At 51.0% G+C, this 25,623-nt stretch overlaps 2 protein-coding genes across 4 annotated transcripts; one reads left to right on the top strand and one right to left on the bottom strand.

Moving 5' to 3' along the window:
* The first annotated feature begins 4,353 nt into the window (after nucleotides 1–4,353).
* Nucleotides 4,354–12,275, top strand: ZNF250 (zinc finger protein 250). Of its 2 annotated transcripts, none has more exons than XM_054590638.1 (5): nucleotides 4,354–4,382; nucleotides 7,661–7,756; nucleotides 7,994–8,120; nucleotides 8,308–8,421; nucleotides 9,526–12,275. In XM_054590638.1, exons 2-5 carry the CDS (start codon nucleotides 7,715–7,717, stop codon nucleotides 10,839–10,841), a joined length of 1,599 nt encoding a protein of 532 aa, XP_054446613.1. In that variant the 5' UTR covers nucleotides 4,354–4,382; nucleotides 7,661–7,714; the 3' UTR covers nucleotides 10,842–12,275. The 2 variants fall into 2 exon arrangements, with proteins under 2 accessions (XP_054446613.1, XP_054446612.1); XM_054590637.1 differs by having other exon boundaries at nucleotides 7,979–8,120.
* A 6,239-nt stretch (nucleotides 12,276–18,514) lies between these two features.
* Nucleotides 18,515–23,716, bottom strand: ZNF34 (zinc finger protein 34). 2 transcript variants are annotated; one of them, XM_054590634.1, is made up of 6 exons: nucleotides 23,679–23,716; nucleotides 22,978–23,065; nucleotides 22,543–22,669; nucleotides 22,010–22,129; nucleotides 19,818–19,921; nucleotides 18,515–19,629 (listed from the first exon to the last, which is right to left on the bottom strand). In XM_054590634.1, the coding sequence occupies exons 2-6, from the start codon at nucleotides 23,008–23,010 to the stop codon at nucleotides 19,009–19,011; spliced, it is 1,005 nt and encodes a 334-aa protein (XP_054446609.1). In that variant the 5' UTR covers nucleotides 23,011–23,065; nucleotides 23,679–23,716; the 3' UTR covers nucleotides 18,515–19,008. The 2 variants fall into 2 exon arrangements, with proteins under 2 accessions (XP_054446609.1, XP_054446608.1); XM_054590633.1 differs by having other exon boundaries at nucleotides 18,515–20,372.
* Between the last annotated feature and the right edge of the window lie 1,907 nt (nucleotides 23,717–25,623).

Here is a 25,623-nt window from a genome sequence, read left to right as displayed (position 1 = left end):
CCCAGCTTGTACCATCACCTAAGAGTTGCCCCCCTTGGGGTACAGGACTCTGGGAATCTCTTGCTGCACAGATAGCCAATCGATCCATCAAGGTCACAAATGTTTCTAGCTGTGCTCGGGCCACAGCGCAGGGCCTCACCAGGACACCCTCATCCCCCACCCAAGCTCCAGACTTCACCGACAGAGCCCCCCGCCCCCGACCCGTCCCTTCTGCGAACGCACAACGCTGGAAGTCACCTCCCTCCCTGGCTGCAGGCTGCACAGTCCATCAGCTTATTTACACACTCAATGAAGCGAAACCTGGTGTTTTGGTCTACAAACATCAGGGTGAACTGTACTGAGCAGCCTGGCTCCACTTTCTGACGTTTGCTGACAGCCTTGGCGTCTCATCCGAGTCTCCTGCCCACCTCTGCACAAGCTGGAAAGCTGGGTGCTCCCTCCTTTGATGCCAGCAGGAGAGTCAGCCTGCAGAAGGCCTCACTACGCCTGGGAACCCTCGCGCAGGCCCCACCCACTGACCACAGCGAACACCCCAGCCAATACCCTTCCCTTTTTCTCAAGCCATTTTGCACCTGTCTGAGGGCCTTCCCTACCTTCCCCAGAGACCTCCGTTATGTAAGTAGCAAACCTTCTCATACCTTCAAAAAGTATAGGAGCCCCCCATGGCCCCCACACCTTCTAGTGTGCTCTTTCAGAGAGCAGCAAATCCCTCTGTGTTGTGACTTCCTTGAAAGTTCCCTCCGACATCTTGTTCTAACACCTGGTTGCGTACTGACCACACAGTCCCCCTGAAGCCTCCCTTCCCCTGTTTCATTGGCAGTGGAGGGTGCTCCTCTTGCTCCTTGTTTCCACTTCTAGCCATGATTCCTACCTCCAACCAACACCTCCAATTCCTCTGAGCACAACTAAAAAGCAGCCCTAATAGCTAGCAGCTGGCCTGGTCCCAACTGTGCCAGGATCTTCATGTTCTTGGTAGAGTCCTGGGGCCAGAATAATGTGGGGAAATAGTCTCCCCAAAAACGTACAGGTTCCTTCCACACGGGCAAGGCAAGGAACCTGGAACGTGGGGTGTGGAGAGCGGGGCCAGATCCAGAGCAATCTCAAGTATTCGTGGATCCAGAGGAAAGTCCAGGGTCTGCAGGGAGGACCCCTAGGGCTCTGATGGCTGAGGACAGTGCAGGCCACACCAGGCAGCCTTGGCAGCAGCAGAGTCTCAGCCGGGCCACTCACCTAAGGCTCTGCAAGCAAGGGCCAGACCATCACCACTGGCCCCTGGGCATGGGGGCAGTGCGGCTCGGCTCCCACACGCCCATGGGGTTCATTCCGCATGCAGAGTCTTCTGTGCTCATTGGCTTGGCTCTGAGCCTTTCCCAATGTCAGAATATCAACTGGAGAGACCGCTCCCAATTGGAAATACAGGAAAAAATGGCGTCTTGCCCTAGTCAGGTGGCTCAGTTGGTTAGAGCATCATCCCGATACACCAAGTTTGTGGGTTCGATCTCCGGTCAGGGCACATACAAGAATCAACCAATGAGTGCATAAATAACGGGAACAACAGACCGATGCTTCTTTCTCTCTCTCTCCACCTCTCTTCTCTTTAAAATCAGTAACTTTAAAAAAATAATAAAAAAAAAAGTAATGTCTCAAATCTGCAGGAAGGGATGACTATAATATGTAGCACTGGGATAACCAGTAGCCATTTTGTTACTGAATTCAGTCTTCATACCACATAGCAGAATAAATTCCAACTGGAAAAGAGATTTAAATATAAAGAAACAAAACCAAACAAGGACTAGATGAAAACGTGTATGAAATTCCTCTAGAACCTGGAAGTTAGGGTAATTTTAGTATGGCTCAAAATCAAGAAACAATAAGAAATGATAAGTGAGACTACACAGAAATAAGTTTTTGCCCATGACCAAAAAATAACAAAGTAAAAAGTCAAATGAGAACCTGGGGGTCCGTCAAAACTCACTGTAAACACAACCTCAAAAGGACCATTTCCAGCTTGGCACTCTAACAATATATGGAAAGAACCCAAAACTTCAGGTGCACAGCCGCCAGCGCAGGCTTTGGCCTCTGCCTCTTTTACACTGAGTGCAGTCAGGGATCCTGTGGGCAAAGCCACCGCAGGTTCAGCCAAGGCCAGGGGCTCCCTGTGACGGGCTGGGACGGTGCAGACGTCTTTAACGGACAGTAACTAATAATCATAATGGCAGTTACTTGGATCAAGTAGAGTTGGGGGGGAGGCCTTGAATTCATTATGCATTCAAAAGTGTTAATAATCAATGAACCAAAATTAAGTAGCTATAATTGAAAGGATGACATTTGCATGTTTAATCCTCCATTTGCTTTAACAAATAGGAAGCAAGTGTTGCCTGTAAGTAAACCGTCTTACGGTTTAATCAGAGAAGTGGAACCACTAGGATACAAACTATATACGTAATACGAGTGATGTTAGGGAGATTGCATCTCACAGAATCGTAGGACATGGCTGGGCAGGTCCTAGTGCTGGGTCAGGACAGGAAACTGGGAAGGGATGTAAAGTGGGCAGGGGGACAAGCTGGGGCCGGTGGTCATACGCTGGAGTCCAGGGTGGGCTGAAAAGCATGTTTTCCTTGATGGTGTGGGTGTCCTGAAGGAGTGGGAGCTTTCTGTCATTGAGCTAAACACAGCCAGGAGCCAAGGAAGCTGAAGGATCCAAAAGAAAGTGTGTGTGGCCCATTGCTGTTTCGTGCCACCCAGTGAGCCAAGGGACGTGTGAGAGGCAGTGGTGCCTCTCAGACCTGTCACAGCACTGAGCCCTCTGACATTCACCTGTGAGGTCCAGCGGCGGATTCACTGGGAACGGTGCCTGTGCCTATCTCGAGAACAGCTCGGCGCACACAGGCGCTCAGTAAACACTGTGCTGCTGAAGCAGAGCCGGGGAAGAGGTGGGGGAGCTCGGCACAAAAAGATGTGCTGGGGAAATGATAGAAAAACTAAGGGAAATGTTACTTGTTGAATCTAAGTGCCCACGGGAGTTCGCAATGTTATTCTTTCAACTTTTATCAGTATGTGAACATTTGCAAAATAAAAAGTTGTCGAGGAGACCAAGAAAGCAGTGTGCTGGGTCCCAGATGCATCAGTTCTCTGTTGGGACCACGGTTGCTGGGACGGAGCTCACTCTCCGTTGTTAAAGGTAAACCGAGGTACATTTTAAACTCTTCCATTAAAATTTGGAAGAGTTTACCTGAGCAAACGTAGGTTGGAACCGGGCAGCGCCAAACCGAGCGCTCTGCGGAGGGGAGCTGGGGAGAGGTTTTCATAGAGGAGATGCAGAGGCAAAGCACAGCAATTGTTGACTGTCTGGGAAGCCTGGCTGGAGTTTCAAGGCATGAAAGCCCCTCAGACTAACGGCCTCCTTGTCTACTTTAACACTGTCAACTGGCAAAGCCCTCCGGGACGACCTTGGCCCCGAGCTTCAGTCCCTTGGCAGCGGGGACCCTGCTCCACCGGGGCGTGGGCTATACGGCGTTCCCTGGAAAAAGCTGCCGCTCACACTGGTGGAGCACCGGCTCGGCGTCCCCGGCTGCCTCTCCGCAGAACCGCGCGTGTCCTCCCGCTGACCTCCTGCCTGGGCCCGGGGCGGACCGAACCCCTCAGCACCGACCTGTCTCGCTGGCTCCTCCTGAACGCTCTGAGACCCACGCCACACGAGGCAGGTGGAGGGTCTCAAGCCCATGGCTCCTTCCAGCAGCCCGGACAGGCCCCCTTGGGCCGCCGCTCGGAGGTCGCGTCTGCGTCGCGGTCCGCCCCCAGCCCCCCCAAAAACACCAGCGGGGGTGACCACGAGGCGGTCACCGTCACGCATGGCGACCACTGTCAGACGCTCGCCGGGTGCCGGGACAGCAACCAGAAGCTACGCCACGGAGGAAGTGGCGACCCCCGCCAGCGGAGCAGGGACCCGCTGGCGCGAAGGCCACAATTTCTGCATGACGAGGGAGCCGCTACCCTAAGGGACCGTGCAGGGCTGGGAAGGGAGGGGGCGCGCTGGCGGCGGGGGGGGGGCACCGGAAGCTCTTATGAGGCCGCCGGAAGTGGGGCCAGTGCGAGGCCAGGGCGCGGTGTGGCCTCTCTAGGCGGTGCGGAGGCCTCGGCTTTCCGTGGCTCCAGAGCTCGCAGCTCGGCAGTCCGTTAGGCGAAAGGCGCCGGAGGGGGGAGGGGTAAGACAGTGGGCCTGGGAGATGTTGCGCTCTAGGATTGGTGGTCCAGGTGAGTGGGCGGGGACTGAGGAGGCGGAGTCCCCAGGGATTGGTGGCTGCGCAGACGAGGCGGGGCGTCCCCTTTGTCCGAGTGCGCTGCAGTGGGCCAGCCCTTCGCGCGAGGCTGTGGTGCGGTCGGTGAGTCAGGGCCGGTTCGCTCCGGCGGGCCGGGACCCTCTCCCCTCACCGACGCGGGAGCCGACGCGGCCTCTGCACGGATCCGGTCCTTCCCCGGGAGCACCCACTGCTCCTTCCCTTTCCGCCGGTACCCTTCCGCTAGGACGCGCGGCAGCCCCCTTCCCGAACCCCAGAGCCTCATCCCCCGCCCCAGCCTCTGCGCCGCCCCGGCCCCCTCCCGCGGGCGGCGAGCCCTGGCGGGTTGGAAGGGAGCCGGGGGTCTCGGCGAGGTCTGGGCGGGGAGGGCGGGCGCGGATGCCCGGGCAGGGTGGTCAGCCTGGAGGGGCGTCCGGAGCGGCCCCCGGCTCGCCGGAAGCCGCCGCGGGGGCTCGGGAGCAGAAGTGCGTCTCGCCGGATCTCACACCCTCCCTGCGTTTCCTCCGGGCGCTGTCTTTTCCCCGTGACTTTGTGAGGGCCCTTTTTAATGAATGAGACCAACCCTGTCTCACATAGTTTGCAAATGTTTTGCGTGTTTCCATTTGCTTTATAATGTGGTAGGCAATGTGTAATGGTTTTCTAAAAATACAAGCATGTCAGGAAAATAGAAAAAGTGAGAGTCACTCTCCGCGACGCGCGGTCGTGCGCGCGGAGGAGGCCTGGCTGGTTTGCTTTGTGTTCTTCCCGGGTCTGCGTGCGCTGTTTTGTTTCTCACCTAAAAGGAGGTCCAGGGCGCTGGTTGGGTTTTCTCTGCCGCGAACTGCCCTGCCGGCCGCGCGTTCGACGGGCTGCGGCACCCGGTCCCCTGGGGGGCGACCGGGAGGTGACGAGGTCGAAGCCGGGGCCTCGTTTTTGAAGCCCCGCGTTCTCGACGGACCGTGCGTGGATGTGCGTTTCGGTGACCGGTGGGGTCGGCACCCTCGTGGGCTTCAGCCTCTGTTTCCTCTGTGATCTGCCGCTTCGTATTTCCCCTGTACGTTGGAACCATTCTTCTCAAATGGTCGTTTTGTTCTGCTTTGGGGTTTTCCGAAGTGGAAAACTTCAAGTATTTAATGGTCAAATATTTACCCTTCAGTGTTTTCGGCTTTGTGTTTTAAGGGCTTTCCCCACTCTAAAATTATTTTTACAATAAATTCTAGTTTTTCTCTGGATCTGTCTTGAATTTTTTTTTTTTTTGGTGTGGAGTTAACTTGGAATCCAGCTTCATTCCTTTTCCTCTAAATCATGCTATTCTAAATTTACTTACTGAATAATTCATCTCTTCATTGATTTGGAAAACTACCGCTGCTGTGTATTAAATTCTTACATGTCTTTGGACCCATTTCTGGATTTTGTGGTGTCTTTGATGTACATAAATATTTGAAATCACGGAGCAGATCTATCCCCCAGGCTCTCTGCTTTGGCTATTTTGCTTAGAAATGCCCGTCTTACCGAAATTAATGGAAATTTACCTGCATTTTTTTTCAAGTTATTTTATGATGTAATTTTAAATTTTAACTCCTATTCATTAATTAGCCTAATGGATTCATTAGACTTTCTGTATATGGTATTAGATCTAATTGTTTTTGTCCTATATTTTTGTTTATTTGACTTTGTTCTACATATTTTCTGGGAGATATGTTGAGCTTTATGTAAAGGTGGCTTTATTTTTCCCACAGCCCTGAACGCTTTGTCCTGGGAACACTTACTGAGCCGTATTCCCTCCAGCAGCTTGAACCCTGGACGGGGCCCTGCTCCTCGGGGCCTGAGCCCCCTTCGCAGCCAGGCCAGCCTGGCTCCCGCCAGGGCTTTGCGGCTGCAGTGGGCAGGATTGGCATCAGAGTTCTAAGCGAATGCTAAGTGTGTTCCGTTGCCGTTTGTGACTAGAATATTTTCCCTATGTTTTCTGATGAGGGGTTGCTGGTGTAAGGAAGGTGGCAGTTTGGATGGGTATTTGTGGCCACGGACCCCAGAGGGCTGCCGGTTGTGCTTGTCTGTGGACAGGAGGGGGCAGGACATTCCAGCAGGGAAACCTGGGGCCAGGGGGATGTGGGTGAAGGGAGGGATTTCTGGGAGCCGCCCAGCTGCCCGGCCCAGGGACCCTGAGGGTGTCTGTCACAGCTTGTCACTGTGGGTGGCGTCTTTGCAAGGGCAGACGTGCTTGCACCAAGACCATCAGAAACGACTGCTCTGCTTGTGGAGTGTCCTACTCTCCATCTCAGTGCTTCGCTTTAAACTAAAAACAAAACAAAAAACAAAACAAAAAAAAAACCCACCATGAGAAACTCCAAACAAGGGTGTTAAGTTCCTAAAGCTTAGCTTACAAAGCAAACTAATAATAATAATAAAAGTTAGATTCTAAGCTCTTTGAGATTCTGCAGTCCCTTTAGATCTTGCCCCTGTTTTTCTTCATCCTGCAAAAGACTCCCATTGGAATTCTAATCAGAGTTCTATTGCACATATGCACACAAATTTGGGGGAAATGGGCATTTTTGGTGAATAAGGGGCAGCTGCAGTGAGTTCAGTGTGTGTCTTCTGGACAAATGTCCACACACCTGGTGTTTTGCAGAGGAAGCAGGGTAAAGGCGCCCCCTCCGGCTGGCCCGTGGAGCATTCTCCAGAAGGGTGACTGTTGTGCCCTGTGAAGTTCTCCGGGGCGATCTGTCTGCTGGGCTTCTGTGCCCCATTGCAGATCCCCCTCCACATTCCAGAAGGTGGGAACCCTGCTTCCGTCAGGACAGTTCCTGGTCCCTTTTTTCCAGCACTTTGGTGGGACAGGCACCTCAATTTAACTTGTCCAGAATCTACTATCCCCAGGCCTACCTGTCAGATGCTTAGACCAAATCCCTGGGCACTAAGGCTCGTTCTACCAGAAGCCACACCCCCACGGGCACGGGGCAGCCAGGCACAGCTGAGGTGTCAGTGTAGCCATGGAGGGTCATGGTCAAGCCAAATGTGCAGGGTGTGGGGTGAGGTTCCCACAGAGTGTGTGCCTGGAGCAGAGCCATCCCTTCCTGTACTCTCCTCTTTGGGGTGTTGTGTCTGGGGCAGCCTGGCCTGGCACCTGCATGAACCTTCTTGCATGGGCCCCCGTGGGCAGACTGTGGGCCAGGCCAGGTTAGCAGAGCGGATGGCCCAGAGCCCTCAGGGGCACAAACGTCCCCAGGCCAAAGTCATGACCTCCCGGGTCCATGCCTAGGAACGGTGTGTTTCTGTGGCCCCTGAACAGTAGGGTTGGAGCTTGCAGAGAGCAGAGCTCTTCCGGGAAGTCAGGGTCTGTGGAGCAAGGCCAGACCCCTCATGTGCCCCTTCCTCTTCCTCAGCCTCACAGGCTCCTCCGAGTTTCATCTTCCTCAGAGACCCCAGGGAACTGGGCAATGGCGGCGGCCAGGCTCCTGCCACCACCAGCAGGGCCCCAGGTGAGCTGCCCAAGGCCTGTGTAGCTGCATCTCCTCGCATGCTCAGTGGTAGCCTCAGCATCAGCACATCCCCTGAGTCTGTGGCCCCTTCTTCTCACCCCATCAGCTCCTAGGGTGCCCCATGTGTCATCAGGCTTTCCCCCCATTTCGGGGTATCCCTCACGCCATGTGGCTTGCACCTACTCCGTCTTGGATGTGGAGACTCAGCCTGACCTGCAGTAGCCCATGTCGTTCCAGGTCAAGGTGACCTTCGAGGACGTGGCCGTGCTTCTCTCCCAGGAGGAGTGGGACCAGCTGGGCCCTGCTCAGAGGGGCCTCTACCGACATGTGATGATGGAGACCTACGGGAACGTGGTTTCCCTGGGTAAGGCCCCTCAGCAGGACAGTCTGTCTGTGGGCTTCCTGGGGGCGGGGCCATACCTTGGTGGCCTTGGGGTCGCCTGGGGGGGGCTCAGCTCCAGAGGGAGTTCAGTCCTGTCTGTCTCATACCCGCAGGCTGCTCAGGTGGGGTGGGGCACTCTAAACAAAAGGCCTTCCCTCTCCGTGAGCAGGACTTCCAGGAACCAAGCCCAACGTGATCTCCCAGCTGGAGCGAGGAGAAGAGCCCTGGGTCCTGGACGAGCAAGGGGCCAAGGAGAGCAGGGGCCTGGGCAGTAGCAGTTCAGGTGAGTGAGAGGAGCTGGCCCTCCTGCACTGCGGGCTGAGCACATCCCAGTGACCCGAGTCTTCAGGAGTGGCTCCCCCCTGGGCCACTCCCAGCAAAGGGGCCTGTGGGCTGGCAGGGCTGAGCCAGGAGAGGCCACGTGGAGGTGAGTACACACGTGTGGTGATTATGCCCTGCCAGGTCCCCGTCCTTCTGGGACGTGCAGAATTCAAGGGCTCCCTGGCACGTGCTAAAAAGAGCAAAGCACAGTACTAGTGTGGAAGAGAAGTTAACCCGACCCTGTTGTGAGGCTGAGCACACTGTTTTGAGGCGATAAGCAAGGGAGCCCACCATCCCTTGTGTCTGTAGTGTCCTGGGGTCTCACACACTAAGGAAGGCAAGATACGTGGAAAATAAGACAACAAGACAAGCTAAAAGAATTGGGGAAAAGAAGAAAAATAATTGTTTACAATTGATAGGATTGTCTGCTTGGAAAAAGATGGATTAGAGTTCACAAGAGTGTTTACCCATGCTGTTAGAGACACACTCGGTTTTACTTCTACTCATCAGCAACAAAGATGGGATGGATATTTTCCTGTTTTATTGAGATAAAATTTGCCATTCCTGTGGCTTCCTCAGAGGCCCCGTCTCTGGCCTAGACTTGTCTGTTGTCTCCTCCGGGGTGCAGTCTGCACAGTCCCCGCCCCCCGCCATGTGAGCGTGTGCTCCTGTGTCTCTGGGATTGGGCTGTGCGTGTTGTGTCTGCCTGGCAGGGCTCCTCGCAGTTGTGGGTGGTCCTGCATTTATTTTCTTCTCCAAGTGGCCTCTGGGAGCCCAGTACACAGAGGATTCCAGGGAAGGCAGGGCTCAGGCCACGCTGCGCTGCCACCTGCTGCCGTGGCCACGGATGCACTTTCACGGGAGTGGCTCAGGCTAGAGGTTGCACCTTTCACGTGCACATCTCTCGTTTGACACCGCTGTGCTCTCCGATCTTCGGCTCATACAGCTGGGTGCACCGCACCTCTGTGGCCCCCCCTTGGCAGCAAAGCCACCTACAGGGGTGCACCTGAGCTGCAGTTTGAGTGGACTGTCATTTAACATTTTCCCTTTGGATGTGTTGTTTCAGAATGTGAGGACAAGGGGGAAAACCAAAATAGTGTGAAGCCGTTCATTTCAGAGGAAGTATCTGTGGTTCTGGGGAAAACAGCCCCTGAGTGGACTGATCAAAGAAGTGACAAACATGAGCAGAGCTTCTGTCTGAGTCCAAGCCCCACGGTCCCCCCCGAAGTTCAGGTCTCCAGCCTAAGCAAGCCACTCACTCGGCAGCCGGCCACTCCCAGCGGGGAGAGGCCCTACAAGTGCATCGAGTGTGGGAAATGCTTCAGCCGGAGCTCCCACCTTCTCCAGCATCAGAGGACCCACACAGGGGAGAAGCCCTACGTATGTGGGGTGTGTGGGAAGGCCTTCAGCCAGAGTTCGGTCCTCAGCAAACACAGGAGAATCCACACGGGTGAGAAGCCCTACGAGTGTAATGAGTGCGGGAAGGCGTTCCGTGTGAGCTCAGACCTCGCTCAGCATCACAAGATCCACACAGGAGAGAAGCCCCACGAGTGTCTTGAGTGCCGCAAGGCCTTCACTCAGCTCTCACACCTCATTCAGCACCAGCGGATCCACACAGGGGAGCGGCCCTACGTGTGCCCGCTGTGCGGGAAGGCCTTCAACCACAGCACTGTGCTGCGCAGCCACCAACGAGTACACACAGGGGAGAAGCCGCACGAGTGTGCGGAGTGTGGCCGGGCCTTCAGCGTGAAGAGGACCCTGCTGCAGCACCAGCGGGTGCACACGGGGGAGAAGCCGTACTCCTGCAGCGAGTGTGGGCGCGCCTTCAGTGACCGCTCGGTCCTCATCCAGCACCACAATGTACACACAGGCGAGAAGCCCTATGAGTGCGGGGAGTGTGGCAAGGCCTTCAGCCACCGCTCCACGCTGATGAACCACGAGCGGATCCACACTGAGGAGAAGCCCTACGGCTGCTATGCCTGTGGCAAGGCCTTCGTGCAGCACTCCCACCTGATCCAGCACCAGCGGGTCCACACTGGAGAAAAGCCCTACGTGTGCAGCGAGTGTGGGCACGCCTTCAGTGCCCGCAGGTCCCTGGTCCAGCATGAGAGAATCCACACAGGTGAGAGGCCCTTCCGCTGCACACAGTGTGACAAGGCCTTCAGCCTGAAAGCCACGCTGATTGTGCACCTGAGGACGCACACAGGCGAGAGGCCGTACGAGTGTAGCCGCTGCGGGAAGGCCTTCAGCCAGTACTCTGTGCTCATCCAGCACCAGAGGATCCACACAGGGGAGCGGCCCTATGAGTGCGGCGAGTGTGGCCGCGCCTTCAACCAGCACGGACACCTTATCCAGCACCAGAAGGTGCACCGGAAGCTGTGACTTCAGCAGCGACAAGTTACTCACACTCAGGCGCACAGACCCAGGGAGCCTCTTGTTCAGGAGAAGCTTCTGTCAGCTCCAAGGAAGCCCTGTGGTAATTGAGGGTCACAAAATAGCTCCAGGGAGGAGCACTGAGCTTGTTATTCCTGGGGTAAAACTTTAGAGAATGCCTGTTTTATTTTTTTCAAAATCTTGAAGTCATATTGGAGAGTAATCATAATTGTAGTGAATTTTGGTTAACACAGCCATAATTCTTTAACATTATTAGATAATGTGTTTGAAACTAAAGGAAGGGAAGGCATAAGGATTACTGACACAATAAAAACTTTCTTATATTCCAAATAAAGGTTTCTTAGAACATTTCATGCCTTTCCTAAAAACAATGGCTACTCTAATTATTGCACTTAAAATATTGGACTATTTTCAGTATCTTCTTAAACCACTAAAGTGCTGTCTGGATGAAATGCTATTAAAAAGTGTCACAAAGTAGCGTCATGTAGTATGCCTAAAAATCCTGTGTGTGTGGAACCTCCTGTTTGTATAGGGGGAAAAGTAAACATTAGAAACTGTTAATTTATAAAACCCTTATTTGGGGCTTTAACTTTATTCAAGATCAGGGGTGATATCCTAACTTTTTAGTAAAAATTAAACTCAAAAATGGATCTTTTCCTCAAAACTCACCCTATGATCAGCAGACCCTGTGCTGCAGAAATCATGGGATGGCTTGGGCGTCTGGGCCCTGTTTGCGCAGAGACGGGGAGCTCCAGCTCCATGCAGGCCCAGATGCCACAGCTGCTACACCAAGTGGATGCCTCAACACACTGGTATTTCCAGAAGACATTCGTAAACACTTGGTGCCTATTTTTAAAACAAAGTTCTCAAATACAAATAGCTCTTCTTCCTATCTCAAATGTTTTTATTTCTAAATTTGAGGGATTTTGTTTTGGTTTTTTTGTAAATTCCTGGTTCCAAGAGTGTATTATCCTTTGTCATACACTGTGATGGATCTTTTAATAATTTAACTTTTGTCTAGAACATTACCCACTTCTCAGGAAAAGTTAAGCACTCGGGATTGATCCTTAGGCCCCCAGCAGTGCGCTGTGATGCAGATAAATGCTCGTGTCCTCTGTGTAGACACTGCTGAGGAATCGCCATCAACCCCACAAAGGGCAGCTGCGGTCCTTGCTCATGCCGCCCACAGCCTGCCCCTACACCGGGCACAAATCCTAATCCATGGAGAGTTAGAACTAGTCATGTGCCCGGCAGCACTGGAGTAAGAGTTCCATTAAATTGTGCTGTTGTGTGTACAGAATACTGTTCAGACTTTTCTTGTACCAGGTGCCATGGACCCCTTGGTGAGCATCAGGCTCGGTGTCCATGGAGCTGGGAGGTGAGCACAACACCCTCTCCCTGGCGAGGCTTGCAGGCTGCGCACTTGTGTTCCAGGAGCAGAAGGTAGCACCACCTGCTGATCCATATGGTGGTCGCCATTGGAAGTGGCATCAGAGGCCTAAATGGCCTTTGTGGTCCCTGCACCCTGGTAGCTGCCTTCTTGGCCATTACTTCCCGGCTCTGACTTGTCAGTAGCACTCAACACTTTTATTTTAAAGTCTTCACACTTTATGTATTTAAATCTCTTCATTAGCATTTCTCTTTATAACGAGCAAGAGTTTGACAGTTCCTTTCAAATTTTTTATGATCTGGAGAACGTTTTAGTCTACCTGAAGTTTGTTTTTTTTTTGTAACTGTATAACCTGATATACCTTCCAATAAAAAAGCAATGAGCAGAACATATTTGTGGGTGAAGGAAAAAAACTTAACTTTGGTGTCAGTGTCTCCTACAATAAGGGAAATTACAACCAGGAGAGCCTGAAAGAGGCTTGTGTGCCAAATCCCAACAAACAAATAGGAATGGGCATTTTATGACACATGGAGCTCTGAAGGCATGGGGAGGGGATGCTTCGGTGCTGGCAGCTGCTGTTACTAATACATCCCAGCTTAACGGAGTGTGGGGCACAACACATGACCCATCTCGTGAGGAAGACGATTGCACCAGGACTTGGCTGCACAAGTGCTGGGCAGCATGAGAGGCAGGGGCACGCTCGGAAGGCAGGACACTGCACTCAGAGGGCCTGGTGGTGAAGGCCAAGGAGGAGCTTTCCAAGCGTGGACTTAACCCAGGGCAGAGAACGGTCACAAGGGTGGTACTGGGTGTCTCTGCTATGGTCCCACTGGGTGAGTTCAGGAAACACCGTTTCATGTGTGAAAGTTTCTGGGCTGAGAAATACAGGAGACCTGGTGTGAAGTTCAGGAGTCCCCAAGACTTGCCCTCACTTCTAACACCCTAGGTTTCCCCCCTTAAGTTAAATAATTTGCTACATTGACTCAACTCACCCTGAAAGCTGATACAACATGATTACTGTGTAGTACAGAGAACAGACATAAAAATCAATCAGCCAAGGGATCATACGGGGCAGAATCTGGGAAAAGTACCAAATGCAGAGATTCCGTGGTCCTCTCCATGGGAAGTCACAGTCTGCTTTTCTTTCCTGGCACCTATGTGTGACAATGTGCGCAGGACACTGCCAACCAGCAAAGCTCATCTGATTCCTGGCATCTTGGCTTGGTGAGCTCCACACAGCCAACTGTCTGCGTGACACCTCAGACTCCAGCCTGCCAGAGGCCCAACTGATGCCCCCACCATAAATCACACTTAGCAGGTAAACACTCTTACCAGGCAAAAGCCAGCCCTCTCCTGGGGTCAGGTTAGTCCTTTCTGCAACTGGCAGTCAAGAGTGAGAACCTGCCTCCAACTTCTCTGTGACCTCAGTCTAGTCACTTCCCTTCGTGAGCCTCAGGTTCTCATCCATGTCATAGCGTCACTGTGAAAATGAAATCACTGCAGGAAGACCAGCCCAGCACTCAGTTTCTGTGTGACCATGTTACAAGCACGTGGGACTCTGCACAGGTGCAGCCGCCAGGGAGCCGCTCACCCCTGCAAGGATGCTTCCCCTGCAAGGGGATTATCCAAACATCCCACAATCCCGATGGATCTTGCAGTGGTTCAACCCTCAGCTACAGGAAGCATGCAGGAAAATGAGACAGGCTGGGGCAGGACCACATGGCCACCTCTGGCGGGGGGGGGGGGAGCTCAAGGTGAACCTAGGGGGCACACTCGGACAGTCCGAGCCCCAAGGAAGGGTGGGAGGGCCCAGATCCAGCTTGCAGCAACCCTCTGGCTCAAATCTGATGTCCTGCCTGAGTTAGTCTGTCCAGGGATATGCACAGGGTCAGCCCCAAGACCTAGGTCATGGGCGCCAAGAATGCATGCTGTCAGTGTGAGCCCACCTGCCTCACTGCCGAACAGGATGGGTGCCACTACCTCCCATCTGGGGATGCTGACCTGAGATGGGCCGCGGGCTTCTGCTGTCTGACCCTCTGACCCCAGAAGATGATCTAACTCACTGTCAGCTGCCCAGAGCCATCCACAGTTATTAATCAACAAGCAGCCCGTAGTCTGAGATGACATTGTTCCTGAAGGAACTCCTGTGAGCTGAGACGCAACAGGACAGCTGTAAGGAGTCAGCCCACCAGATGCCCAGGAGTGACTGCCCGAGATGGCCCAGCAGAAACATCTAGAACCCATGGGGCTCTTTGACTATGCTACCCACCTCCCAAGAGAGGTTTGATCTTGGCTCATAAAAATGCCACTAGCTCATGTTACAAGCCTTCTTGAACCCAAAACAAGCAGCTCAGAAAACTTTTGATAACATGTTCTCTAGTTTTGCACAATGCAAACAACCAGCATTTTCCTCCTCGAGGTACATTATACCACCATTAAATATGCTTCGGACTGCACTTCCCCACTACCCTGCCCGTCTCTGCAGCCCTCCCACCCAGGGCTTTGGTGCTCCCTTCAAGGAGGTCACAGTCACTTGGGCTGCCACTGGCTCAGGGGACATCCAGGCTGATGGGATGAGGGGTCCCAGAAGGTTCTTACAAACAGCCCAATGGAAGAGCATCTGGGCCAAAAGCAGTGACGGGTATGACTGCCACTGACACCACCATGAAGAAATGTAGGTTACCCAAGTCATCAATCCAACGCAATGCGAGCCACAAAGTGGTGCCAATTCAGTTAGCAAGCAGAGGTTAAAATTACAGCGTGCAGTGCGGGAGGCTGTATGATCAGACCATGCTTAGTCAACGGTGTGTCCTGGAAGGCTGTGCTGGTGACATTATATATTGGGTACAGCCACTCTGGAAAACATTTGTATATATACATCAATGTCCTTTGAAGTTCACCGTGTTCCTAGGAATATATCCTAAAGACATAATTTTAAAAATTACAAAAATTAAGTTAGCCATGGCTGGTGTGGCTCAGTGGATTGAGCCCCAGCCTGTAAATGAAAGGGTTGCTAGTTTGATTCCCAGTCAGGGCACATGCCTAGGTTGCTGGCCAGGCCCCCAGTAGGGGGCACTTGAGAGGCAACCACACATGGATGTTTCTCTACTCCTTTCTCCCTCCGTTCCCCTCTCTCTTAAAAATAAATCTTTAATAAATAATTAAAAAAAAATTAAGTTAAAGACCTGAAATTAGTCACTGTGAAATATGTCCAAATAACATTTTATAAACTATGTCAATTATTTTTTTAGATTCAATTGTTGATAGATATGTATTTGTTGCCATTTTATTGTTCATAGTTTTGACCTTACTAAACTATGTTAATTATTATAGATACAAATTTTGCTGCTACTATAACAGCAATTAGCTCTTTGGTCTTGGCTGCAGAAGCGAAATTATGGAGGGGACGTCATCTTTCAGCTGGCACCACCACAAGACGCACACACTGTCACTGCGGTGCTTGAAGGCTGTGACCTTCAGAAGCCCATTTGCAGCAGGTGGGCTACCCTGCGAAGCAGAAGAGGAAGGATAACTGGAGGGCCAAGGCGAAACGACGAAAAGCCACTGGGACTGGGTCCCATGAAGCATCTGAAAATCACACACCACAGGTTCAGTCGGATTCTGTGAAGGAACAACATCTAAACCCAAGAGGGCAGCTGTCACAGCATCAAGTTCATCTCAAAGCTTTCAATGACTAGTTGCACAATAAATGTTCTGGTTTTAAAATAATAAGTAAGTAAGTAAGGAAGTAAATAAATAAAGACAATTACCAGAGAGTCACAGAAGACGGCAGAATCGGAAGCCCAGGAACCTGTCCCTCCACCTAAACTACTACCGAGCAGCAAGAACCATCAGAAGTAGCTATTGTGGAACTCTGGAGATTAGACAAATGCTTGCGGCCCAGGAGAGCCTGAAGAAGGGGACAGTCAACTTCAGCAAATTTCATGAACTTCCACAGTTAGCATAACACCTCCTGTGCCCTTCCCTCAGCCCCATGGCATGCAAATAAGCAGATAGCGGCCTGTGTTCCTGGTGCAGCTCGCTGGAGCCAGGGAGGGCAATGAGGACCTTGTCCTCCAAATATTAGGGTTGTGTGTTTTCATGGATGACTGACAATATTTTTAAAAATTACTTTTAAAGAGAGGGAGGAAGGGGGGGAGAGAGAAAAAACATCGATTTTTTTAAAAAATTTGGTTCCACTTTTGCATGCATTCACTGGTTCTTGTATGTTCCCTGACCAGAGATTGAACTCACAACCTTGGCTATTGGGACAACACTAACCAACTGAACTACCAAGCCAGGGCTGATCGTCACTTTTGATCACTGAAAGGCTGGCACAGGATTTGCTGCCATTGTTTAACTGCTGAAGCAGTTTCCAGGGAGAATTAAGGAGATAATACTTGTTTCCTCCTCCTTTGGGAACCAGACATTTAAGGATCTTTTTCAGGTCACTGGGCAGTCATACACAGAATGAAACAGGAATTTCAGGGGCCACACACATCAACACATCAAAGAATACATGCTTTGCAGGAAGCTTGGAAAAGTCACCGATTGCTACAGCCCTCAACAAGCAAGATTCAGCAATCCCTGAGGGGTAGGAGACGTAGTATTCCAGAATAACCACAACAGAATACTCAAAATGCCCAGTTCCCAACAACAAGAAAACATACAAAGAAACAGGAAATATGTCCCAATCACAGAGGGAAAAAAAAAGAATTTGGCATAAATCATACCTGAGGAAGCCCAGATAACAGAATTATTAATTAGGGTGTTAAATCAACAGTCTTTTCTTTTTAAGATTTTTTTTTTTTTGGATTTTATTTATTTTTAGAGAGGGGAAGGGAGGGAGAAAGAGAGGGAGAGAAACATCAATGTGTGGTTGCACTACGGGCAGCCGCTGCTGGGGACCTGGCCTGCAACCCAGGCCTGTGCCCTGCATTGGGAATTGAATTAGCGACCTTTTGATTATCAGGCTGGCGCTCAATCCACTGAGCCACACCAGCTAGGGCAAGTCAACAGTCTTAAATAATATATGAACAAAATGAGAACATGAATAAAGACATGAAACTTGGGAACTATCCAGAGAGTAAACAGACAACTCAGAATGTGAAAAAATATTTGCTAATCATACATCTGACAAGGATTTACTATACAAAATGTATAAAGAACCACATTTCAACAATAAGAAAACAAAAGAACCCAATTCAAAAATGGGCAAAAGAACTGAATAGACATATGAATGGCCAAAAAGCATCTGAAAACATGCTCTACATCATTAGTTATTAGAAAATTGCAAACCAAAACCACAGTGAGACACCAATTCAAATCCATTAGGACAGCTATTATTTGAAAAAATGAAAAATAACAAGTGTTGACAAGGATGTGGAGAAACTGGAACCTCCATGCATTGCTAGTGGAGATATAAAAATGGTACACCCAACGTGGAAAACAGTCTGGCTGTTCCTCAAACTTAAACATAGATTTATGATAAAAATCCATCAATTTCACTCCTAGGATTATACCCAAAAGTATTGCAAGTAAGAATTCAAACAGATACCTGTACACCAGTGCTCACGGCAGCATTATGCACAATAGTCAAAAGGTAGAAACACCCAAGTGTCTCTCAACATATAAATGGAAAACAAAATGTAGTGCCTACAAACAATGGTATATTATTCAGTCATAAAAAAAAAGAATAACACTCTGGTCCTGCCTGGTGTGGTTCAGTAGGTTGAGTGCTGGCCTGTGAACTGAAAGCCTGCTGGTTCGATTCCCGGTCAGGGCACATGCCTGGGTTGTGGTCTGGGTCCCCAGTTAGGGCGTTTGAGAGGAAACTGATCAATGTTTCTCTCCCTGTCTTTCCCCCTATCTTACCCTCTCTCTGAAAAGCAAAATCTAAAGAAAAGATTAATATTCTGATGCAGGCTACAACATGGATGAACTTTAAGGACATTTATTATGCTAAGTGAAATAAACCAGACATAAAAGGCAAATACTGTATGATTTCACTTGTATGGGGACCTAGATAGGTAAATTCAGAGGTGGAAAATAGAACAGAGGTTGCCAGTGGCACAGAAAAGGGGAAGATGGAGTTACTGTTTAATGGGCACGGAGTTTCTGTTTGCAATAATAAAAGTCCTGGAAATAGACATGATGATGGTCATACAACACTGTGAATGTATTTAATACCTCTGAATTGTACACTATAAATGGCTGAAATGGTAAATTTTATTTTATGTATATTTTAACACAATAAAAAATGCAATCATCCACTCTATTAAGTACATGGAAAAGTATGACTTATGTTAATTTTTAAAAATTTGCTATATGTAAATATGTGGAATTCTGTCCAGTGTGAATTTTCTGGCATTAAGGAAAGAGCAAAGGTAACAGTCCTGGGTGCTGCAATGACAAGCATAACAGTATTTTCTTTAAAATATTTAGACACCTCTCAAAGGGCTCCTCAGTGTCTGAGAGGAAACACACTAAGTCAGCAGTGATGACTTTTCTTTTCTTTTTTTAACCCTTTAGAGAATACTTTATTAGTTTCTGATAAATTGAATTTTCTTTTTCTAAGAAGGAAAGAGTATAGGAGCCTCTCCTTTTTGCTTGCCTTCCTCAGTTTCTCTCAAATGAGCATGCACTGCTTTGGTTTAAGAGGTTTTTAAAAATTTAACAGAAATGCCTTTCACCTGTGGCAACCCTGTGCGGCCACTAAATAACGGGGCTGTGGAAGTGCCTGGCAGAACTCCGGGGCCTTCAGCGTCAGGTGGAGAAGTCCTCCCGGAGGTGGATCCTCTGATGCTGGAACACGTTGGAGCTGTGCCGGAAGGCCTTGCCACACTCACTGCATTTGTAGGGCTTCTCCCCGGTGTGGATCCGCTGGTGCTGGGTGAGGTAAGCACCCTGGCTGAAGGCCTTCTTGCAATCGCTGCACTTGTACGGCTTCTCTCCATGGTGCGACCTTTGGTGATGGATGAGTCTGGAGCTGTTGTGGAAGGCCTTTCCACAGTCGCTGCACTGGTAGGGTTTCTCCCCCGTGTGGATCCTCTGATGCTGGATGAGGTGTGTGCTCTGGCTGAAGACTTTGCCACAGTCATTACACTCATAGGGCTTCTCTCCAGTGTGGCTTCTCTGATGTTCAACAAGTTTGGTTTTTTGGATGAAGGCTTTCTCGCATTCATTACATTTGTAGGGCTTCTCTCCAGTGTGGATTCTCTGGTGTTGGATAAGGTTAGAACTCTGGGTAAAGCCTTTGCCACATTCCTTACACTCAAATGGCTTCTCTCCAGTGTGAGTCCGACGATGGCGGATAAGGACTGAGCTGTCACCAAAGGCTTTCCCACAGTCGCTGCACTTGTAGGGTTTCTCTCCAGTGTGGATTCGCTGGTGATAAATAAGGGAAGAGTAGGCACTGAAGTGTTTCCCACACTCACTGCACTGGTAGGGCTTCTCCCCAGTGTGGACCCTCTGATGCTTCATCAGGTTGGGCCTCCGGTTGAACATCTTCCCGCACTGGTCGCACCGGTAGGGGACCTCCCCCGAGTGCACCCTTCGGTGACTGATGAACTCACAGCTCTGGCTGAAGGCTTTCCCACACTCATCACACTTGTAGGGCTTCTCCGCACTGTGGAGCCGCTGGTGCTTGACGAGGTTTGCACTGTACCTGAAGGCTTTCCTACAGTAACCACAGTAATGCACTGTTTTCCCAACAGGAATTTTCTGATCTTCTTTAACAACCACATTTGCACTGAAGATTTCCCCAGAATCATGAACCATATTTGTTTGTTTTGACCTGTGTACACGCTTATGGTTATTTAGATATGATCTCTGTTCAAAACTTTGCTCACATATATTGCATTTGTGAGATCTGTAATCAGGGACAGGGCTTGAACCCAACCGGAGTCTTCCCCCAGACTCCCGGCTGCTCTCTCTGCTGGTCAGTGTGATTGGCTGGGGGCCTCCCAGCTCCATGGGCTGGTCCAGGCTCTCCTCCAGCTCCCCAACAGGTGTACAGGCTTCTCCTGGCTCAGGTCCCTGGGAAACAGTTCCCCTGAGTCGGTCCAGTTCTGCCCTGTCAAGCATCTCCCCTGAAGTCAACTCCCTGTACTCAGTGCTGATCCCATGAGCTGAAACAACAAAAAGAGCATCTCGGGGTCACCTGTTCTCACTCTGGAAGGAAGGAACAAAGATGCTGCCAACCACCAGTGCAGTACAAATTCCACTGTCTCCAAAGTCAAAACACCTTCCAGAGTGAAGAGGCTGGAGCTTGGAGGCTGAAAAATCTCACCCAGGGTCACAGTCATGCGGCACTGTAAGTATTTACCAGAGGTCTGATCAGTACCCATGCCCTTCCTGCCTGCTTTCTGTCCCCAAACCTGCCAGAGTGGGACAGTAGGGTGCCTGTCCACACTACAAAGAGAACGGAGAGGACCAAAGTCATGGAGGGCATTTGAAAAACAAAGAAATTGAGGCCAAGCAAGTCTAAGGCCACCTAATTCATGCCAAGAAAATCAGCTGCCTCCCCAGGAGGGCAGGGGGCCAAGCCCATGTCAACCACAGAGGAGGAGGGCAATGCTCCCAGGGGCTGGGGGCCCTGGCTCTCCCAGTGGGCCACGCCCATTCCAGGGCTCTTTCCTGGGGCACAAGAGGCCACTGGTACCTTAAACTCAAGATGCCACCCAGAATGCTTCCTGATGCCCTCAGGCAGGCTGCCCCCTCCGCTCCTTGACCAGACACACACTCATCGATTCCACGGGCAGGAACATACCCACCAAAAGCATGTTCTCTGTGAGCCAAGAGACACAACAACCCAAAATGGGGATAACTCAGTGGCCTCAGCGATATAACAGAAAATAACTTCTATGTTCACAATAGAACACTACCGCAATGATGCACAACAAACTCGAGGCAACACAGAGACCAAAGCTCTGATGCTTACACGCATCTAGCTGACAAGGCCCAGGCCTCAGAGGGAAAGGACTGCAGGGTGCAGCAAGAAGTGAGGGAGGAGACCCAAAGGCTCCTGGCCAATCAGAAACATTCCGTATGTTGATCTGTAGCATGATTTTTTTGTAAAAATTTACTGAGCTGTATAAACGCAGGGTTTGTCCTATGTCTGTAAGTATATTCAAATATATAAATTTATAAAAGAGAAATGCAAGTCCTTTGAACCTGGAGTTCCTTCCTAGGACATTATCCAGATGGGCAGCACCGGGGCAGCACGGTGCACTTCGGTGACACGAGAACACCCTACAGGCTGGCACTTCCAGCAACAGCAGTGACTGAGGTTCTTATGCACAGAAACGGACACTCACTGAGTGACAAGCGTGGACCGCACAGGGCTGGAACGGGCACAGCAGGTGTGGACTACAGCACATGGGGTGCTGTGCCATCCCTCGTTTCCCTGTAATGCTCGGGGATTGGGGAGCCGGTGAAGCAGCAAGGCCCACGTGACCCCGCTTGCTCCTAGTGCTGAGCTTTGAGGCGGGGCTCCCCGGGGTCCCATGGGCCCAGGCCCCCGCACAGCGCGCCATGATGCCCTTCTCTCTCCACCAGCACTGTCCCTCTCACTGCCTGGAAGATTCAGCTCAAGGGTCATCCTGCCGAGGCACTCAGGTGTATGGGGGTTTCAGCAGAGGCCACTCCCAGAGCTGCTGTACTGGCCCAGATACATCTTCCACGAACTCCTCAGTCACTAGCTGCATACTCTGGACCCCACAAATGCTTGTTCAGTGACCAGTGAGGGAACCAGCCCCTCGCGCACCTGAGCCATTGACTCCCAGCCGTTCACTCCCCTCGGCACCCTGCGTGTCCAGGACCCACGGTTCATCCCCTCGCTCCAGCTGTGTGATCACCCCAGGCTTGGGACCTGCAGGTCCAGCTCCTGGGAAGGAGATGGGGCCTGGTGTTGGTGTCAAGGATACAAGGCTGGGGGCCTGCAGGGGGAGGGGAAGGGAAGGGGAGGGGAAGATGGGGAGTCAGGACACCCTGGGGGGCTGGGGTGGTTATGGAGGTAAAGATCTGAACGCAGGGAACAGCAGGGCAGGGGGCCTGCCCCACCAGTGCTGCACAGCTTCCAGCCTCCCTGGGAAGCGATCTGCCTTGGGCCTGGGGCAGGCAGAGTCGAACCAGGAGCTCAGAGGAGGGAGAGCCTGGCCCAGTCCCACCAAGCTCCTCCTGGGCATGGACCAAACCTGTCTCTGGGCCCAGGGATGAGTTCCCCAGCCCAGCCCAGCCCCTGTGAGCCTTCAGTGCCCAGGGCTGTTCCCTGAGCTTCATCCTGGTGAGGGGCCTTACCCAGAGAGACCAGGTTCCTGTAGGTCTCCAGCATCACATCCCTGTAGAGGCCCCTCTGAGCAGGGCCCAGACATCCCCACTCCTCTGGGGAGAGGAGCACAGCCACGTCCTCGAAAGTCACCTTGGCCTGGAATGACAGGGGCTGCTGCAAGACCAGTGAGGCTCAGACGGGGCCCTGGGGGCGGGGCAGTAAAAGCACACTCAGCGCACAGCAGAGTGTCTGCAGGCCCGACCCCCCCCCCCCACCCCCCAGCACGGCCCCGGCAGGTGGTCTGACCCTTTGGCTGCTGAGCCAGCCCATTCAGGGCAGCTGGGCAAGTCCCGAGATCACCATTCCACTGCTCAGCGCCCAGGCCAGAGATATCTGCTGAGGCACAGCAGAGGTAGAAGCCCTGGGTGGAGACCTCACATCACCCAGGGAGGATGGAAACTCACCTGGGACACGGCACACAGGTGCAGAGCTGCCATCACGTGGTTTCCTGGGCTTCCTGGGGGAGGTAGGCAGGAGCCAGTCACTCAGGTGCTGAGGAAAGACAGAAGAAAACATGGAGGTCCAGCCTGGCCCCTCCCACATGTGGCTTCAGGGCCCGCTCATTCCCTCGGCACAGCTGGCCTCCCAGCAAACTTCCCGCCCCCACTGCATGAGCAGAGCAGAGCTGACCAGGTCACTTGCCCCTCCTCCTCCCTGGCACACTAAACGGTCTCACTCAGGAGGAGGACAGAGATGCTCACTCCCTTTACGTGAAAGGATAAAGACAACACATTAAGGGTTCAGGAGGAAAAACATGTAAGAAACAAAACAAACGAATCGATAGCCCTGAATGGAGTGGTTCAGTGGGTTGGCCATCGGGGGCAAACCTAAAGGTCATTGGTTCAATTCCCGGTCAGGGCATCTGCCTGGGTTGCAGGCCAGGTTCCCGGTTGGGGAGGTATGCGAGAGACAACTACTCATTGATGTTCTCTCTCTCTCTCTTTCTCTCTCTCTTCTACTCTCTCTAAAAATAAATAAATAAAATCTTTTAAAAAATCAATAGAAGGCACAGAGTGAAGACCGAGCATAGAAGGTAAAAATAAGAAATGAGTAGAAACAAATCCCATGGATGAGTGATACTGAGAAATAAAAGGATTAAACTCACCCAAGAGACGCACGAGACCTTTCCATTAGACACATGAAAGGTACCTGTATAACCTAAAATGAAGCAGTACAGACGGAATGAATATAAGACATGACAGACAAGCGCCAGGGAAAGTAAAGCAGCTCTGTGCTGGAGCGGCACACAGACCCCGTGCCCCGACGCAGAGGGAGCACCCAGACTCCAGCAGCACCACTGTGCCTCTGCCCGGTCTGCCCGGGGGGCTGCGCCGCTGCACTGCTCGGTGCTGGCCCCCGCGGCGTGGTGCTGCTGACCTTAACGTGCATTGCCGCATGTGGTTTACTGAGAGTTACACCAGTCCAAACAGAACTTAAAACAAAAATCATTAATAGCAACGAAAATGAACACTGCATATTGAAAATAGAAAAAACACACCCAGAAGCTGTCATTACAAACGTGTGTATCTATCAACAAACTTTCAAATGCAGACAGCCAGAGCTAACCGACTAAGCAGAGAGTTGCTGGCGGCCCTCTCTGGAATGACAGATTTTATCACACTTCCCAGAGGAACCTGTGGATCAACAGACAATTTCACCTAAAGCATGGAGAATACACTTTTTTTTCAAGATGTACATTGAATTTTTTTTTTAAACACTACATACTAGGCCAAAAAAAAAAAAGTGTCAACAAATTCCAATGGCTGTTCCATTTGGCAAAATAGTCTCTGACCATACTGTTGTTATACTAGAAATCCATGATTTTAAAAGTACTCTCCTCCAAGAAAAACATGGAAATGGAAAATAGGGTGGAAATGTTAACAAAGGCTCCCTAAGGAAAAATGAGCATTAACAGGACAAAAGCCACTTTCTCAGGCCCTCTTTCCCAGAGCTGGCTGGACCCCATAAAGCATTACTGACTCTAATTGTTTTATGAGCCTTTATCCTCAGGACTAGAAAATTACTGGAAACAGGACATGCCAGACCACCATGACCACCCACCCAAGGCAACATCGAAACAAGCTGCAGCCCCACTGAAACTCTCTGCTGTACAACCATCCCATTACCTGACACAGGCCCAAAGCCCAGACCCCTCGGGGCTGGTGCCCGTCTCTGTACGCAGCCCTTCCCTCTCGGGAAAATAAAACCCTGCTCTCTGTCCTTTCTTCTCCTTGTGAATTCTTTCACCACCTGCGTCACCGACCACCCTAACATGCATCATTAATGTGCTTACTTGAACACAAGAGAGACTGAAATAAATGATCTAAACACTCAACAAGAAATTAGACACAGAATAATAAAGTAATTCAAGGAAAGATGGTGAAATAAAGGAGAACGTAATCTCAACAGAAAATAATCTCAGCACTGGTTCCTTGAAAATGCTAATAAAACACAAACATCTGGCAGGTCCAATGTGGGGGTCTGGTCAGGGGCGCAGAGAGGAGAAAGGAAACACTACAAAAAACAGAAAAGGAGACTAAGTACATACCACACACACAGCGGTGGTTCCCAGTATGGCCGAAGAGCTTGGTTTCCAAGCATCTGAGTCTGTTTCCATACAGTGAAAAAAGAAATGCCATGAGGACTGGAAGAGAATAGATAAAATCACCATTATTTGAGAATAAGATCCACAGAGAAAAGCCAAGAGTATCGACCCGTTGTCGGCAGTCTGACAGGACTGCCACATACAAGGTCGGCACACACGGATCAGTACTGCGGAGATACAGCTGCAATCAGCACGCAAAACCTGGCACTCACTACTATACGGCCCCTAAGAAAGCTAACAAAAAATGTGTAAGCACTTGGTGGACAAAATGATAAAACTTTATTGGAGGACATTAAAAAGACCTATGGAGAAACAGACAATGTTCATAAACAGGACTCAATATCATAAAAATATTGATGAACCTGCTAATTCAGTGTAATCAAAATTACAACAGGCCAGCCCTGGCTGGTGTGGTTCGGTGGACTGAGCACCGGCCTGAGAACCA

Source organism: Pteronotus mesoamericanus, unplaced genomic scaffold (assembly GCF_021234165.1).
Source record: "Pteronotus mesoamericanus isolate MK-2021 breed Mesoamerican mustached bat unplaced genomic scaffold, CSHL_Meso_final scaffold_174, whole genome shotgun sequence".
In the NCBI taxonomy this organism is placed as follows: Eukaryota; Metazoa; Chordata; class Mammalia; order Chiroptera; family Mormoopidae; genus Pteronotus; species Pteronotus mesoamericanus.
The sequence above is the reverse complement of the archived record's forward strand: the minus strand, read 5'-3'. Positions and strand labels throughout refer to the sequence as shown.